The sequence below is a fragment of the Eschrichtius robustus genome, chromosome 20 (genome assembly GCF_028021215.1).
Source record: "Eschrichtius robustus isolate mEscRob2 chromosome 20, mEscRob2.pri, whole genome shotgun sequence".
In the NCBI taxonomy this organism is placed as follows: Eukaryota; Metazoa; Chordata; class Mammalia; order Artiodactyla; family Eschrichtiidae; genus Eschrichtius; species Eschrichtius robustus.
The window spans coordinates 7,104,669-7,121,798 of NC_090843.1; the positions used below are offsets into that span (position 1 = coordinate 7,104,669).

At 58.9% G+C, this 17,130-nt stretch overlaps 1 protein-coding gene across 2 annotated transcripts; it reads left to right on the forward strand.

Annotated features, from left to right (window-relative positions):
* Window positions 1-663: 663 nt before the first annotated feature.
* SLC16A5 (solute carrier family 16 member 5) lies at window positions 664-14,367 on the forward strand. 2 transcript variants are annotated; one of them, XM_068531532.1, is made up of 6 exons: window positions 664-750; window positions 1,895-2,089; window positions 4,933-5,191; window positions 7,819-7,962; window positions 10,470-11,279; window positions 12,516-14,367. In XM_068531532.1, the coding sequence occupies exons 3-6, from the start codon at window positions 4,993-4,995 to the stop codon at window positions 12,761-12,763; spliced, it is 1,401 nt and encodes a 466-aa protein (XP_068387633.1). In that variant the 5' UTR covers window positions 664-750; window positions 1,895-2,089; window positions 4,933-4,992; the 3' UTR covers window positions 12,764-14,367. The 2 variants fall into 2 exon arrangements, with proteins under 2 accessions (XP_068387633.1, XP_068387632.1); XM_068531531.1 differs by having other exon boundaries at window positions 665-779.
* Window positions 14,368-17,130: the final 2,763 nt, after the last annotated feature.

Below are 17,130 nucleotides of genomic sequence, written 5' to 3' on the forward strand. Positions count from 1 at the left end.
TAAATGTAAGGGTTTATTCTCAATTCTAGTCCACCGATCTATATGCCTACCCTTATGCCTGTCCTGGTTACTGTAACTTTGTACTAATTGAATACATTTTAAACCATGCATATCAAGGGCTGGCTAGGTGGGGGAGAGGCGCACGCGGAGGTGGTGGGCGCCGTCTGACCTGCCCCCAGGGTTGAGGGGTCCACCCTCTTGTCTGCTCCGCACAGCTGCCTGCCTGGGTTCCCCTGGATGTGGCCCTCAAAGCTCTAGGTTTTCATTGGAAGGACTCCTGGGCAGCTAAAGCCCCCAAAGAAAGAATCCTGCACCCTGGCCTCCCACCCCGCTGCCGCTGGGAGGTGGAGTCTCTCATCACACGCTTCCTCCCTTCCACTCCTGGCGCCCCTAGAACCCAGAGCGGGAAAATCGAGAAGCCGCAAAGTGAGAAGGCGGGCTACGCAAATGACATGCTAACGACATGCAAATGAACCCGCCGAGCCGGGGTCGAGGCCACTCAGAGGAGGGGGCGAGGTTGACAGAAGCGGCTGCGGGCCCCGGGCACGCCCCCCCCGCCTCGCCCAGAGGCCTCCCCGCCCGGCTCCCTGGAGACGCGGAGGTGGTCCCGCCCACCGGCGCCCTGCGGCCCGCCCCTCCGGTCCCCGCCGCCGCCCGGCGTCCTGCCGTCTCCACCGCGAGCGGGCCGGGCCGCAGGAAGCCGCGCTCCGCTGGAGTGGAGCCGCCCCTCCGCCGGGCCCGGGCGAGCCGGTGAGCGGGCTCCCCCCACAGTCCCCAAGGTGTGCTCCCCCGCCGGGGTCCCTGTGAGCGCCGTCGCGGGCCCGCCCCGCCGTGGGCCTCCGGGGCCCCTTCCCGCCTGTGGGGGGAGAGGATCCAGAAAAGCCTCTTGTCCGGGTCCTGGGCCGCCCCAGCCTGCGATGGCCTCAGGGGTGAGGGGACAGGCACCAGCCAAGGCCTGGGCTGAAATCTCCACGGGGACGCCGCCTGGACGTCCCAGAAGCCCCACCCAGAGGAGCTCCATCTCGGGGAGGGTGGGAAGCCGAGTGGAAGGAAACTAGATCCCGACAGCAGGGACTGAGCCAGGGTGACAAGAGGTCAGGAAGTTCCTGCTGCCTATCCCATCCCCCTTCCAGGCTGTGGTCAGCCTGACCCCGCCCGGACGGCGGGGGCACCTTTGGAGGCACAGAAGGGAGGAGGGTGGCTGGCCCCAGCCGGCCCACCTCTGGAACCGCCTCCTTCCTTCCCCGGCCCCTGCCGGGTGCAGGGATGTGCGGGCTTGTCAACCCCAGGCTCGGGCTGGTTCTTGCTGCTCTCCTGTCCAGCAGGAACCCGCACTGCTGCCTGTCCCGTGCCCCGGGCTTCAGGCCCGGGATCCTGCCTGATGTGGAGCCTGGGGAGAGAGGGGGTCTGCACGGTCTACCCGTCCTTCCGCTGCTGGTGAAGCTGGTGATTCCTTGTTTTCCTCTCGCCAGCTCTCCCACCACAGGAAGGGAGCAGAGGGAGAGGGGGCGGCCCCTCCACTCCGCACACCCGGCCCCTAACCCCAAAGCCCTGTGTGAGAGCATCCGCTCACCCTTTTGCCCGTACCTGCAAGCTCAGAGGGGCTGGGAATGGATTCTGAGGGCCTAGCTAGGCCTCTGTCGTCAGATGAGAAGCCCTAAAAATCAGCCCGGGGACGGTGTGTGACGGGAGAAGGGCAAGAGGTGTCATGTGAACTTCTGCCCTGCCCTGCCCACAAACCCAGCTTCAGGCCACCTGGGCACGAAGATGGTGTCACTCAGGGTGGGGGGCCCCTGAGGGCTGAGGTCGGCAGCTCCTGCGGAAAGCTGCTCGCCTCCAGTCCGGGGAAGGGAGAGTGAAGCGTTTCCAGCCGCGTCTCCCTCCTTTGCCCCAGCCGCGCACCAGGCAGTGATTGTGACTCCTGGTTCCCAGTACCAAGGGAAGACCACTTCTCTGCTGGGGCAGAGGTGGGACCAGAGCCCCCATCTCTGCTCTGCTCCGCTCTGCTCGAGTCTTCTGGAATGGACCTACCTGCCGGGAAACCAGGTCACCCTTGTTCCTGGGCTTGCCTGCCCCCCGGGGAACACAGGTGGGTCACATTAATGTTACATTTTGTGCTCAGGTGGAGGCTGGGTGCGGGGCTGTGAACAGGTCCTGCTCGTGGTATGGAAGGTGGGGAGGAGGAGGGGAGCGACAGTGATAAACAAGGGAAGGACCCACTCCAACGTGGTGTGAGAACTACTATTACGGAGAGAAATACAGGAAAGGGCCTAGCCTAGCCTGGGGTAGGGGTCAGGGTAGCTTCCTGGAGGTGCTGCTGGGGCTGAATCTTGGAGGACCAACGGGACTTCTCTCTGGCTGAGGATTTTGGAATCTCGGCAGCCGAGTTCCGGAGGGGGAACCAGCTTGCTGCGGGGGGGGGCTGGGGGACAGAAGAGCTATGTGTGCGACCCGGGAATTGGGGGTGTATGGGAGGGGATAGCCTCCTTGTGGAAGGCCAAAGTCTTCAAGACAGCTCCCAGAGGGAGGCCAGGGCAAAGAGAGAACAAAGGTGCTTAGGGTTTCCTGGGCTCTGATTGTCTGGGAGGCCTGGAGGGAGGAGAAACTAGCTCCACTGAAAGGTTCAGAGGGAAGGTAAGTGCAGAGGGAAGGTCAGAGTCCTGGACTAAGGGCACGAAAGAGACCTCTCCATAGAGGGGCCGGACAAGGGCGGAAGGAGAGGGGACCAGAGTGGGGAGGGGCTGGGGAGTGCCAGGGGTGGGGTGCCATGCGGGGGGAGCGGGAGGAAGTGAGGATGGTGGAGGGAAGGCTGGCGTCCCTTCTGGGAGGAGGGGGAAGGTGGCAGGTCTGGGAGGACCGAGGGGCCGGGATGCGTGGGGAGGGGGGCGAGCAGTAGAGCAGGGTGGGGGACTTGACGTTCACAGAGAGGATCAGGTGGCACCAGTGGCCTTTTCATTTGCCAAGGGAACAGAAATCCTGGAAGGGGCGAGAGCCAGTTTGCTGGAGGAGCCTGTCTGAGGTTTGCCCGGAGCGTGGGGCTGAGCCAGGAGAATCGGAGCTGGGGGATCTCTAGGGCTCGTGTCACGTGCAGGAGCTAGGAGGGCAGGAGATGCTCCCAGCCCACACACAGGACTCGAGGTCCCCCCACCACACACACACCCCACACTCCGGGGCTAGGGATGAACGGGCTACTCCCCTTGGCAGGGCCCCTGGGGGTCCTCTGGGGAGGGAAGAGGCCTTGTGGCTGGAGAAGGGATTGGAGCCCGTGAAGGAGGCAGTTAGGGTGGGTCCGGCTTAGGTGCTGTGTTAAAGCTCCTGGACCCCGGCGTGGGGGGGAGGGGTGGGGTGCTGGGCTTGGCAGGAAGGGGGTTTCATATTTCTGATAGTTTCCTGAGTTTCCATGGATCTTGGGGCCTGGGGCTAAAAGGAGGGAGGCTGTGGGAACAGGAGCTCCTGGGATCCTTTGGCTCTTTGGAGAGCCAGGATGGAGGGTACTGGAAAAGGGCTCGACATCTGGGGAGGGGGCTGGGGCTTTGAGGCCTGGTTAAGGCAGCTTCTGTGATGGGGGTAGTGGCCTGGGTGGTGGCGAGGAACCAAGGTAGGACTGAGTCAAAGATGTGAGGGTGTGTGTATCTGTCTGCAGAGCGTGCGACCCTGGGAGTTTGTGTGTGTCCTTACATCTGTGTAGCATGTGTCTGTCTGTGTGCATTTGATTGTATGTCTCTAGGCTTGTCTGAGTTTGTCTCTTTAAGTGTGTATCTGCGTAAGTGTATGTCTGTGTGTGTCTCTGTATATGTCTGTGCGCATCTGTGTGTGTGACTGTGTGTGTCTGTGTGTCTCTAGACTTTTCTGTATGTGTCTATGTAAGTGTGTGTCTGCATATAAATCTGTGTGCCTGGGTGGTTCCATGTGTTTCTCTCTGCCTGTCTGTGTGGTGTGTGTCTGGGTGTGTCTGCGTGTGTATCTTTTTTTTTTTTTTTTTTTTTTTTGGCTGCGTTGGGTCTTCGTTGCTGCGCACAGGCTTTCTCTAGTTGCGGCGAGCGGGGGCTACTCTTCGTTGCGGTGCGAGGGCTTCTCACTGCGGTGGCTTCTCTTGTGGAGCACGGGCACGGGCTCTAGGCGCATGGGCTTCAGTAGTTGTGGCACATGGGCTCAGTAGTTGTGGCACACGGGCTCGGTAGTTGTGGCTTGCAGGCTCTAGAACGCAGGCTCAGTAGTTGTGGCACACGGGCTTAGTTGCTCCACGGCATGTGGGACCTTCCTGGACCAGGGCTCGAACCCGTGTCCCCTGCATTGGCAGGCGGATTCTTAACCACTGCGCCTCCAGGGAAGCCCTCTGCGTGTGCATCTATGTAAGCCCTCGTTGAGCTGTTCTGTGTACACTCCTGGGGGGCCCCAGCCCTGTCTTGCTCACCTCAGCCATCACAGCAGCACTGACAGTGAACCTGGCTGTTGATGTGGCATTGTGAAAGCCCGTGTTTGTGAGCAGGAAGCCTGGTTATGAATGTTTGGAAGGTATCCGTGTGTGCCTGTGTGCCATCGGGGCTAGGCTGGCTCAGACGCCTGCTCCATTCTGCAAGCGATTGTCGAGTGCTTGCCACGTGGTGTGTGCGGGCGGGCCAAGGCTGGCTGGGAAGTCCCACCTGCTGACCACTAAGCGATGTAACAGCCAGAACGAATTCCACCCACCTGCCTTGTCCCACTTATGGCTCACCTGCTTGCCCCTTCTGTCCCTCCCTCCAGGCTTGCCCTGGGAAGTAGGAGAAAGGAGATGCCAAGGCCAGCGCATGGGCCTCTGGCCATCTCCCAGGGGGCGGTGCCCCTCTGTGATACCTGGTGCTGGGGCAAGAGGAAGGGACGGTTTCAAGCGCCCAGGGAAGGTGGCAGGTGGGCCAAGGGAGGGCTGGCAGCTCCATTCTGTCCCTTCCCCAGGTGGCCCGGGCAGTAGGAGCAGTGGCCGTGAGGCCGTGGCAGCAGCACTCGTAGCCGAGGATGCCCCAGGCCCCGGAGTGTTCGGAGGGCTACTGGGCCTGGATGGTGCTCCTGGCCTCTGTGCTGACCCAGGGCCTCACCCTGGGCTTCCCCACGTGCATCGGCATCTTCTTCACTGAACTGCAGCGTGAGTTCCAGGCCAGCAGCAGCGAGACCTCCTGGTTCCCCTCCATCCTGACAGCCATGCTCCATGCGGGGGGTGAGCAGCCAGGGGAGGGATGGAGGGAGGGATGAAAAAGAGCCCGGGTGGGGGAGGAAGCCACAACCTCCCTGGCCTCCTGGGTCCCTCTCTCTGAGGCCACAGGTTTTGCCTTGTGCTGTGTATCCCTAAGATCTCCTGTGATTTCAGCAGGGCCAGTTCCCCTGCCTGGAATCCGGCGGGGCGGGGCTGGACTGGGCTGGGGAGGGGCAGAGGGGGGAGAGGCCCCTAAGATGTAAAGCCGGTCCCCTTGATGACCATGGGAGGATGGATCCAGACTGTAGGCGTGCCGGGCACTCAAGCACAGACTGGAGGAGGAGTGGCTTGGGGTCCCGCTGGGTGATCTCTCGGAACCTCAGTTTTTTCCTCTGCGATATGGGAGTGACACCCAGCATCCCATCCTGCCCACCTCCCACATAGGATTGGAGAGAAGATCACAGGGGGTCCCGGCCAGGTCTGAGAGCTAGGGCAATGGAAGCAGCTGTGAATTACTAGTATTTTGGAGACCCTCATCAGGGCTTCAGGATGGGAAGGGGGGCTCAAGGAAGACACCAGGAGCAGGATGGGGGCAGGGTAAGAGCCCATCTTTCACCAGGAAGCAGAGGGGGTGTTGCAAGGTCTGGGGAGACGGAGGGAGGGCTCCTCCAGGGATGTGAGCACTTCACCCTGACCCCAGGGAAAGGGAAGGGCAGGGGCTGCGCTGGAGGGTTCTCCACAATAGCCTTGGGCTCCTGGAAGATCTCCAGGGAGAGCTCCACAGGCAGTTCCCTCAGAGGGGCCTGGTCAGCTAGAGCCAGACCTCACAGGCCGCCGGGCTCTCCCCACGGGCCTGTTTGCCTGTCTCAGCTGATCCATCTCCCTGCTTACCTCCTGCCCTGCCCTCCACCTGGCACCAGCAGCCTGCTTGTTATTCCAGGTCCTTCCCTCGAATGGGGAGGGAAGTCAGACTGGGATAGAAGCCACCCTCACTGCAGTGACCCCTGAACATGCTGCCTGGCAAGGAGCAAGGCCAGGCCTGGCCCAGACCGCATAACCTTTTCGTCAGCAAGGTTGGGCAGAAGTGGGAATCCCAGACAGTTCCTTCCCTGCAGCCAGAGAGGGGTCTGGGCCAGGGGCTGGGAACCAGGCGTTCGCTGGGGACCTCACTCCCCCACCAGCTTTAGACTCATGCCTAGCAGGTGTGCCAGCATCTCAGTGGGCCCGGGACTCCTGTCTGTGTCACACACACACACACACACACACACACACACACCTTTAGCCCACGCTCATTCAGAGTATTATGGAAATTTTAAACTTGAAAGTGTCCTTGATCCTAAGTACCTCTCACTCCCACACGTTTTAGAGGTGAGGAAAGCAAGCACAAAGTACAAGGCCTTGCCGGTGTTGCAGAGTGAGTTCAGGGCGGAAGCAGAAACACCTTGCTTCCCAGCGCCCCACCCCGCGCCCTCGGCTGTCTCGGCTGAGCTGGCACACATCCCAGCCCCTCACCCCCAACTCGATGACGCAGGGCTTTCCCCAGTGTCACCTTTCCAAAGTCAGGCCAGAGTGTGGGGTGGGAGAGATGTGTGAGTCAGCAGTCACGTCCACTTCAAAGCCTTTCCTCTCCCTCTATGGTGCCTCTCCTTGATTACCTCTGAGGACGGGCCGCTCACTTCCCATGTTCGCTCCCATACTCGTACTGGCTCACACCCACACATCCTCTCTCCACGCCAAACACACAGACACACACCGAGTGCACACACACACTTTCCTTGTCCCTTTGGCTGCTCTCTGGGAGAGCAACTCTGGAGAAACTCTGCTGTGTGTACTCGGGGGCAGGGTACTTGGTGAATGGGGCCCTGCGAGGTGTCGAGAGCAGCCGGCAAGGACTGGCTCACTTCTACCCTGGGTCTGCACTGGTGAGAAAGCAGCTCAGGCTGGGGGTGGGTGAGGGAGGACAGGCCCCTCTCTACCAGGAGCTAAACATCTGGGTGCAAGACTTTGGTGGTGGCTGGAGGGGGTTTGGGGGGAGAGGGTACCCCACCTGCTTTTCTCCAGAGTGCCCCAGAGGCCAGAGCCAGTGGGTGAAGGGTAGCCCAGGGCCCCAGGCTGCCCACCCTGGACAGGTTGAAGGATGGTAGGAGGGCTGTGGCCAGTCTTCTTGAGGATGGGGGAGGGGGAGCAGGGGCTGGAGGCGCTCACCATGATTTAGCTGCCCTGGGAGCCTCGCCCACCAAGACAGACCCCCGTGAGGGGCGTCCACCCAGGTCACCAGCCAATCCCATTTCACCTGGACGGAAGCGGCCTCAGGTCAGTGCAGTGAACGGCCTCAGTCTGTACCTCCGGGGATCCTTGTCAGGGTCAAACGGAATATTTGCAGCACCTCACCTCACAGCTGGCCAGACATCACCCAGTCTGACCCCTCAGTCTCTGGGGGAGGAAACTGCAGCACAGAGAGGGATTGGCGTTGCTTGGCCCGTAGCCAGTCTGTGGCAGGGCGGGGCTCGGAACCCAGGTCTGTATGTTCCGGGGCTTGTGCCCGTTAAGCCACCTGCTAGTTCCTGCTGGAACCCCCTCCCAAACCCACTGTCCCCCTCCCTCTGACCTTGTCATTCCGCTGCCACCTGCCGGCTGCCCCCTCCCCACAGGACCCTTGTGCAGCATCCTGGTGGGGCGCTTCGGCTGCAGAGCGACGGTGATGCTGGGTGGCGTGCTGGCCAGCCTGGGCATGGTGGCCGGCTCCTTCAGCTGCACCCTCGGCCAGCTCTACCTCACGGCAGGCTTCATCACAGGTGACTGCCATTCCATGTCGAGAATTGCTGCGTAGCTACTGGGTGCAAGACTGAAAAGGGCCAGGCACAGTGAACAGGGCAGGCAAAGCACCAGATCTTCTGGGGCTGCTTACAGTCACATGAGGGAGAGGAACAACGAACAGAGGAGTAAGAAAGATCATATCTGATCATGACAAGCACCTGAGAAGACAGGACAGCTGATGTGATAGTGTCCTGGCTCGGCTAGGGGTGGGTAGAGATTAAACAAGTAAAGAGGTAGAATAACTACAACAGCCAACGCGGAAGGTAAAGCAGGGTAGCGGGAGGTTGCTGATTTCAGCAGGGCGGTCGGGGAAGGCCTTGCAGAGAGGGTGGCGTTTGGGCAGAAGGAGGTGAGGGAGTCTGCCAGCCGGCTGTCTGGGGAAGAGCCTTCCAGGCAGCAGGAACAGCAGGAGCAAAGGCCCAGAAGTGCTCAAGGAGCAGCGCGGAGGCCGATGGGGTAGAGGGGCGTGAATGAAGGGTCAAAGGCGTGGGGGGGTGGGGAGACCAGACACAGGTTTAGTTCCTAAAAGGTTGTGTAGTGAGATGGGAAGCCATGTGAGGGGTTCGGGCAGAGGGACGTCATCCAGCCGCTGTTTGTGAAGCACTGAGCGCTGCTCTGGCTGCGGTGTTGAGAATACACCACAGGGGGCTGGGCTGGGAGCAGAGAACAGGTAGGGGCGTGGCCATCACCCAGCCAGGAGGTGGTGGTACCTTCAACCAGGGTGGTATGATTGGGGTGATGGGAAGTGGTCGTGTTCAGGACTGCATGTGAGGTGCAGAGAAGGAGCCAAGGAGGGTGATACCAAGGGGAGAATGGAAGAATGGAGTAGCCACTGACTGCAGTGGGAAACTAGGCGAGCAGCAGGTTCTCGAGAGGGTGGGAAGCTCAGGTTTGGACACGTCCAGTCTGGAGTTCAGGGAACAGGCCTGAGCTGCAGTGGGCAGCTGGGGAATCCTGAGATGGCTGGTACTCAAGTCTCGAGATGAGGTATCGCCCTGCTGTCACTAAAGGAACAAGGGAGGACGGATGTAAAGGACTGAGGCCTGAGGCCCAGGGCACGGACACTCCAGTGGTTAGCGGCCTGGGCAGGAAGAAGTGACAGAGAGGTAGAAGGAGCACCAGGAGAGTGGGGTTTCTTGAGAAAGGAAGTGAGGAAAGTGCGCAAGCAGGAGGGAGTGATCGACCGTCAAGTCACTGATGGATCAGACCGAGTGGGAATCAGACTCCATCTTTGGCTTTGCAAAGTGGAGGTTGGCGGCTTTGATAAGAGGAATCCTGGAGCAGAGGTAAGGATGAAAGCCTGATTGGAATAGGTTCAAAAGAGAACAATAGGGGCGTTCCCAGGTGGCCTAGTAGTTAGGATTCTGGGCTTTCACTGCCGTGGCCCAGGTTCGATCCCTGGTCGGGGAATTGGGATCCCACAAGCCATGTGGCACGGCCAAAAAAAAAAAAAAGAGAAAAAGAAGAGGAGGGAAACTGGAGACAATGGAGATAAACAGTATTTCCAAGAAATTTTGATATAAGGGGAGCAGAGAAATGGGCCAGTACCCAGAAGAGACTGATGTCAAGAGTTTTGTTGTAACGGGAGAAATAACAATGAAGGAGAATGATCTAGTAAAGAGGGGATAATGGATGCCGCAGGAGAGGGAAATTGCTGGAGGGATGTGCCTTCAAGTGGACAGGATTCAGGGCAGAAGTGGAGGGCTGCCCTTGACAGATGGGAGGGTAGGTGGTCAGCTGGCAGTGAGGGAGGGAGGTAGGTGTCGGGGTGCTCAGAGGAAGAAGGCCTGGTGGTCATCTAAGAGCGGGGAGAGTAAATGGTCGAGGGAACTACAGTGGCACCATGGGTGGCCCGAGGGCCCGCCTGAGGCCAGTGGTCACAGCGTGGTTGTGAACTTTCTCTCCAGCATGTTCAGCTGTGCACGGAGTAGGTAGGGAGGTGGCATCCAAGCTGAGTCAGGAGAGGAAAGTCTGAGGGAAGCATATTCCAGGCAGAAGGAATGGCAACTGCAAATGTCCGAGTAGGTGGGCAGCTTACTGTCCAGAGGAAGAGAAAGAGACTGATGGGACTTGATCATGGCGAGTGACAGGGAGAGTGGCCTGAGATGGCACTCAAGAGGTGGCCAGGGACCAGACCGTGCAGAGCCTTCCAGGGCATAGTAAATACTTTGGCTTTTTTTCTAGGTGTGATGGGAAATCTTTGGAAGGTGTTAAGCAGCAGAGAGACTTAACCTGATTTAGGTTTTTGAAAATCCCCCTGGTGCTGTGCCAGTGGGAACACGTGTGCCCCTGGCAGCCTTGAGAGGGCAGATCTGAGGGGTGGGATACTTCTAGGGAGGTGGTGAGGTAGGCTGAGTCCATCTTAAATCCCCGGGGACCTGGAAGTGGGTCTGCGCTGGAACGGAAGGAGAACAGACCTGGGACGTGACCCCAGGGTCCGTGCGCTGCGTGCGCCCTGGAGCTGGTCCCCCCTCTCCTTCCGCAGGCCTGGGCATGTGCTTCAGCTTTCAGTCGAGCATAACTGTGCTGGGATTCTACTTCACCCGCTGGCGGGTGCTGGCCAACGCGCTGGCCTCGGCGGGCGTCTCCCTGGGCATCATGCTCTGGCCACTGCTCTCCCGCTATCTCCTGGAGGACCTGGGCTGGAGAGGCAGCTTCCTCATCTTCGGCGGGGTTCTTCTCCACTGCTGTGTCTGTGGGGCCATCCTGAGGCCCGTGCCTGCCACTGCGACCCCTGAGACCAGAGAAGGCCTCCCTCCACCTTCCAAGAGACCCGCACGAGGCTGCCTGGCAGCATACGGTCGGGCCGTCCAGCGCCACCTGGCCTTCGACGTCCTGCGGCACAACGTGGGCTACCGCGTGTACACACTGGGAGTCGTCTGGATGATCATGGGTTTCCCACTGCCCCACGTCTTCCTGGTGCCGTATGCCATTTGGCACGGGGTGGATGAACACAGGGCGGCCCTGCTCATCTCCATCGTTGGCTTTAGCAACATCTTCCTGCGGCCCATGGCTGGGCTGGTGGCAGGCCGGCGGGACTTTGCCAGTCACCGCAAGTACCTGTTCAGCCTGGCAGCCCTGCTCAACGGGCTCACCAACCTGGTGTGCGCGGCGTCGGCCGACTTCCGGGTGCTGGTGGGCTACTGCCTGGTGTACAGCGTGTCCATGAGCGGCGTTGGTGCTCTCCTCTTCCAGGTCCTCATGGACGTTGTCCCCATGGACCGGTTCTCCAGCGCCCTGGGCCTCTTCACCGTCCTGGAGAGCGTCTCCATCCTCATCTCCCCGCCACTGGCTGGTGAGGCCCTGGGAGGGAGGGCAGCCAGGTGTGGCCTGGGCAGGGCATGGGGAGGGGTGCAAATAGGAACAGTCTGGAGATGTGGGGCCCCTCCAGCATCTCAGGGTTAGAGACTTGGAATCTGTGATTTTCTCAAGCACCTCAGGGGACTGGCTGTAGCCTGTTCCCCAGCTGGCACTCGGGGTAGGAACAGTGAAAAATAAGGATTTTCATACCAGACTTATCTCAGTCCTTTGTCTTCCCCTCTGTACCTCTGGTTTCTTATCAGTAAAGTGGGGATGACAATAGAATCTACCTCATAGGCTTGTTGTGGGGATCACAAGTAGTGTCACATAGCAAAGCGCTCAGTAGAGAGCCTGGCACACGGTAAGTGCTATGCACATGTCTGCAGTTATTAACATCCTGTGCCTGTGGGGCCCGGGCAAGTCATTTTCCTTCCCTGAGCCACAGTGTCATCTGCAAAATGCAGACGAGAACACCTGCCATACCCATCCCTACACCTGCGCCAGTCACGGGGTGGGCAGGGCTGAATACAGAGATCTAGTCCCCACCACTCAGGGCTTACCTTCTGGTGGAGGAGTCGGGGATTAGAGCAAAGAGGCCCCTTTGTGATCGTAATGGTGATTTGTGCCGGGAGGGAAACAAACAGATATGGAAGCAGAGACCCACAGGAGTGGACTTGCTGGGCAGCTGAGCGTGTGACATTCAGAGTAGAAGGGAAGGTGTGTGAAGCCCGTGGTGCTGAGGGGCAGTCAACAGACAGCACGGTTATTACAGTCAGACAGTGGGGACTCCTCCCAAGTGTGGCATCGGAAGTCCCAGTTTCCAAGGGAGTTCTCCAAGCCGACAAGCGGGGAGAGCAATCCAGGAGGAGGTATGGCGGGCCTGGGGTATGGCTGAGCAGATATCCCAGACGCCACTGGCCCTTGAGTCCTTGGCTTCCTGCCGCCAAGGGTAAAGGAAACATGCCCTTAAGTGCTCATCTGACCCACCCAAGGACTCTTCCTGCCCAGACTGGGGCTGGTTTAGTGTTTCCTTTCCTTTCATTCAACAAATACCTAATGAGTTCCTACTAGGTGCCAGCCACGGTTCCTAGTGCTGGGGATGCAGCAGAGACAACAATAAAATCCCTGCTCTCACAGAGCACACAATTTAGCAGGGGTTGGGGGCTGAGGGGGCGCGGGCGGGAGGCCTGGTAGCCAAGGGCAGTGGCCTAACTTGCTCTCTGTCCCCTAGGACTCCTCCTAGACACCACCAGCAACTTCAGCTATGTCTTCTACATGTCAAGTTTCTTCCTCATCTCAGCCGCCCTCTTCATGGGTGGCAGTTTCTGGGCCCTGGGGAAGATGGAGAAGCAGGGCCCACGGGCTGAGATGGAAGGAGCTGTAACAGAGGCTGCCCCAGAGCAGGGCCTCACTATGGAGGACACAGACGGTCCCAAGAAGCAGCTGCGCATGGAGATCATGTATGTGACCAGCGTCTGAGCCCTGGGATCACTCACATGTGTGACTGGCATCTGAGCCCTGAAGTCAGTGAGTCCTGCCTCAGCCCAGGAATGTCCAGATACTTCGCCAGAGGCTGGGGTGAAGGGCTGCCCAGAAAGCCTGAACCAAAGGCCATCTGGGTTCTGCACGTCGGGACTCAGCCAGGAGTTGGGACCTTAGAGGCTGGCCTCCAGAGGCTCGGGGTTCCTCCTAACCAGCAGAATCCAGGAGCGGATCCTCCTGACTTTTTTGCTGGGGCACCAGAGTACCTGGGGCCCAGGAAGGTGGGTCTGAGCCCAGCTCAGGTCTGTCACGGCTCAGCTGGCTGCCTACGCTGCTGCTACAGCTCAACACACTGGACCCTCAAGTCCAGCCTGGGCGCCTCCCATGTGATCTCTTTGTCTTTCACCCTCTAGACAGTTCCGATGAGCTCAACCCTCCTCTGAGTCCCTCCTGCCCCCCTTCTTCCCAGGTGGCCCAGCCCTCACCCGCAGGGCTGCCCCCCAGCACAGGTTGCTGGGCCTCATGCTACCTGGAACCTTGGGACGAAGGGCTTTGTGAGAGAATGTGTTGCAGTGGTGGAGGGCCAGGCTGAGGGGTCGGCCTGGATGCAGGATTTGGACAGATTAAATGTCAGGTGGAGCACCCGTCCTGGCGACAGTGCAGAGAACTGGAGGGGAGCCCCTGGCTTGGGTCCTAGAATCAGTGAAATCTGAGGGCCCCCTGCACACTCAGCAGGGCCTGCTCTAGGGTCTCCTCCCTCCTCTGCCCCATCCTGTATCTTGGCTGGGAAGATTAGTGCTGGGGGCGGGGGGGCGCGGGGGAGCCACACATCAGACCAGGGGAGGAAGGATTGCTAGGCAGGGCCCCAGGACCTCTGTGAAGATGGAGCTGCTTTTGCAGCAGAAGCCCTTTCACTGCCCTCTCCTGTCATCCTTTTCTCCCTGCTGTGTCAGAGGTGTCAACCCTGGGATAAGTGGCTGGCTGGGCCAGCTGCCAGGCCACCCTTGCTCCCCACTGGCCTGTGCGTCTGGCCTGGAAGTCAGAGCTTCTCCCCCAGACCGGCCGCCACATACTCTTTTTGCTGGTGCCTTCCCTGAGGTCATCACCTGGGGGCTGGCTGTCATCAGCCCAGGCTCGTCCCAACAGTGTACCAACTGAGTGAAAGGAAAAACAGAGTTTGTTTGAATTACACACAAAAACATTTTCTGCAGCGGGTTATAAACACTGTGAACTAACGAAGGTAGAAAAGAGGCCTGGAGTAAGTTTTCCCCCATCCCCCTTCAGGGCTACTCCCACCAAGGACCTTGTTTGTTGATTCAAGCTCAACCAGGTTTCAACAAGAAACCCTTATCAGGAGAATTGATTTTCTTTTTATGACCCGACTCCAGCCTTCCTCCTGCACAAGTCCAACTGGCGTGAGTCAGCATCCTTGGGGATGTTGTCTTTTCCAGGACTCTTGAGTGCCCCCTTCTGGCCAAAAGAGGTAGTACGGAGGTGAAGCAAAGGGCTCTGGACTGGAACAGAGACCTGAATTCACGTTTGACTCTGCCACAATTTGCTGTGTGACTCTGGACAAATTGTCCACCATCTCTGGGCCTTGAAAAAGGAGGAGGTTGGCCTAGATAAGTTAAAGTCTCTTCCAGTTTGAAAAGTCTGATCCTGAAGACCCCCCATTGCCTCCCTGCCCCCCCCCCCATCCTGTCCTGTACTTGGTCACCATCCATAGCGTGTGCACTGAAGGGGGAATCCACAGCCGGACACATTTTACCAGGTCCTGCCACCTTCTCCATCTTAACTGAGCGGAAGAGGAGAGTTGGGGCTGGCAGGTAGATGAAAACTTTTTGGTGCTAGTAGCCACAAGGCTTTGAAACGTGTATCCCCTTTTAGGCCCACTTCCTGAAAACTGATTTCTTTCAAGGAAAAAAGATATTAGTAAACATTTAGCATAGGGAACTTTGACCTCCTCTGCCCCCTGGGCAAAAGTGGCGATAATCTCTGGGCAGAATTCCTTCAGCAAATATTACTGAGCATCTACTGTGTGTCAGGAACTGGGCAGAGAGGAGTTAAGACCTGGTCGCTGCCCTCAGCACAAAACCAAGGACTAAGAATTCTTCCCAAAGATGAGGGCCTCTGAAGCCTTAGGAGGGGACAAATGAGGGAGGCTGGGGTGGCCCATCTGATTCCAGAACCCACACTTAGCTGATCCTGGGATTCCTCTAGAGAGGGTCTAGAGCAGTTCCTGACCAGGAGCTCACTTCCATCCTGTCCCCAAGCTCTGAGCTCCTGGTCCCCAGGCCTTTACTGCTCTGTCCAGACAGAAGCAGAGAAGCCCCCCTGGCCACCTTTTGCTGAGATACACTTCCCCAAGTCGAATCAGCTCCCCTCAGAATGTGGAGGGCCTGGTGAGGGGCCTAGGGCCACTGCCCTGCAAGAAGCAGCCAGGGTACCCAAGCACCCAGCCTATGGTCATAACTCCTGCCCCAGGGGTGTGTGTATAGGGCAGGGGCTGATCACAGGGACCTGAGCCACCACGGAGGTGGAGGCTGCTTTCAACGGGGCTGTGGTAGGCTGGAGTGTAGCAGCCACTCTGCCCGCATGCCAGGCCCAGGGCAAAAGGAGCACGGCCCTTGCCCTCAAGAAGCTCGCAGCCCAAGCCCCTTTCATCCCCACATTTTCAAGCACGACTGGAGTCTGGGAGGACCACCTTCCTCCCTGGTGCTCCGTCCCCTGTGCCTATGAGGTCTGGGTCACACGCCCCCTTCCTGAGAAGCCCCGAGAAAGAAGTGGGCAGAAGGGCTTCAGCATCAGAAAACCGCCAAAGCGGTACAACTGGGCTCCTTCTAGGGCCCGATGGTGCTGCCCTGGTGCTCCCCGTCCACCTGGCTGATAAAATGCCTTCCAGCCAGAGGTGGCAGACTCAGCTCGGGATTGGGAAGCAGAGGGTACCAGGCTCGCCCGCCTTTTATTTTCATTTTGGCCGCGCCACGCGGCATGCGGGATCTTAGTTCCCCGACCAGGGATAGAACCCATGCCCCCTCCATTGGGAGCGCGGAGTCAACCACTGGACTGCCGGGGAAGTCGTCGCCTGGCTTTTGGGAAAAGCAGACCAGAAGGTAGTGTCAAAGTGTTACCGAACCCAGGTCCGGCTGCTAGCCGCTCGAAAGCCAATTCTTGAGAGACAAGGGTTGGTAGGAAAGGAAAGGTTGCTTCAGAGGCTGGCAACCGGGGAGAGGGTGGAGTCCTGTCCGAGAACTCCCGATTGCTGTTCAGGGCACAGGGGCTTTTAAAAGGGAGTTTCAGGGTTATATAGGCGGAGGGAGGGAGCAGAACAGCATAGTCAGTTCTGGCAGTCATCTTGGTCGTTTTAAGTACGGTTAATCTTTAGTTCCAGGGTTTGTTCCCATTTCTTTGAGGCCAGTTCTCGGAATTGTGTGACGTGGAGCAGCTTATGTCATGGCTTCAGTTCGGTCATCATGTGGTCACCCTCCTCCACCTGGTGGGGGCTTCAGTAGCTGCAAAACAGCTCACAGGATACGGCTCAGAATGTTATCTATAGCCCTTAAGGAGGAACTAAAGGTCCTTGACTATGCTTAAGGACTAAACTATTATTATTCGGTCTCCTTTGTTTTCCTCTATTTCTGCATTTTTCCACCTCTCTGATTAAACTTATTCTTTGGCTAAAGTTTTTCCACAGACAAAAGGCAGGCTGAGGACATGGGGGGCAAGGACCATAGGGTCCTGCTCCGCTTCAAAAGGACCCACGTGGGGGACACAGGGAGCCGACACTTGCGTTCCTGGGGGCCCTTGGTGTGTGGGGGTAACTGCACCCCTTCGTCAAGTGCAGGGGCACCTGGAGGTGCTTCTGCCCCGACAGTCCCCCACATAGGCGCTCCGGCACCTCTGAGCTCCTAAGGGCCCTAGAGGAGCTCCTCAACGCATCCGCAACCTTCCATGACCGCTTCTATCACGATGCGGATCGCCAGCTGCCTGAGACAAGAGGCTTGAAGCGCCCGGCGTAAGCACCCAAAGCAAGCCCAGGGAGCTCAAGGACGGCCCCGCCCCTCACCCTCCTCGGCCCGCCCCTTCCGCCCCCTGGGGCGGGGCTAAGCGCGGCTTCCCCCGGAAGTCCGGAACCGAGCCGAAAATTAAGCCCAGCTGGGCGCTGCTCCTTCCTCGTACGGCGCGCGACTGCGTTCTTGTCTGCCGCGCCCCAATTTGGATGTTCACCCCCAACTCTTACGAGGTACTGAGTCCCCACCCCATTTCCCCAGCCCAATTTCAGCTGCAAATTACTGCAGAACCTGAAGCCAGGAAAGGAACCTATTTCCCGCCCCGGTCTGCCCCTCTCCGGACCCGGCGAGGCC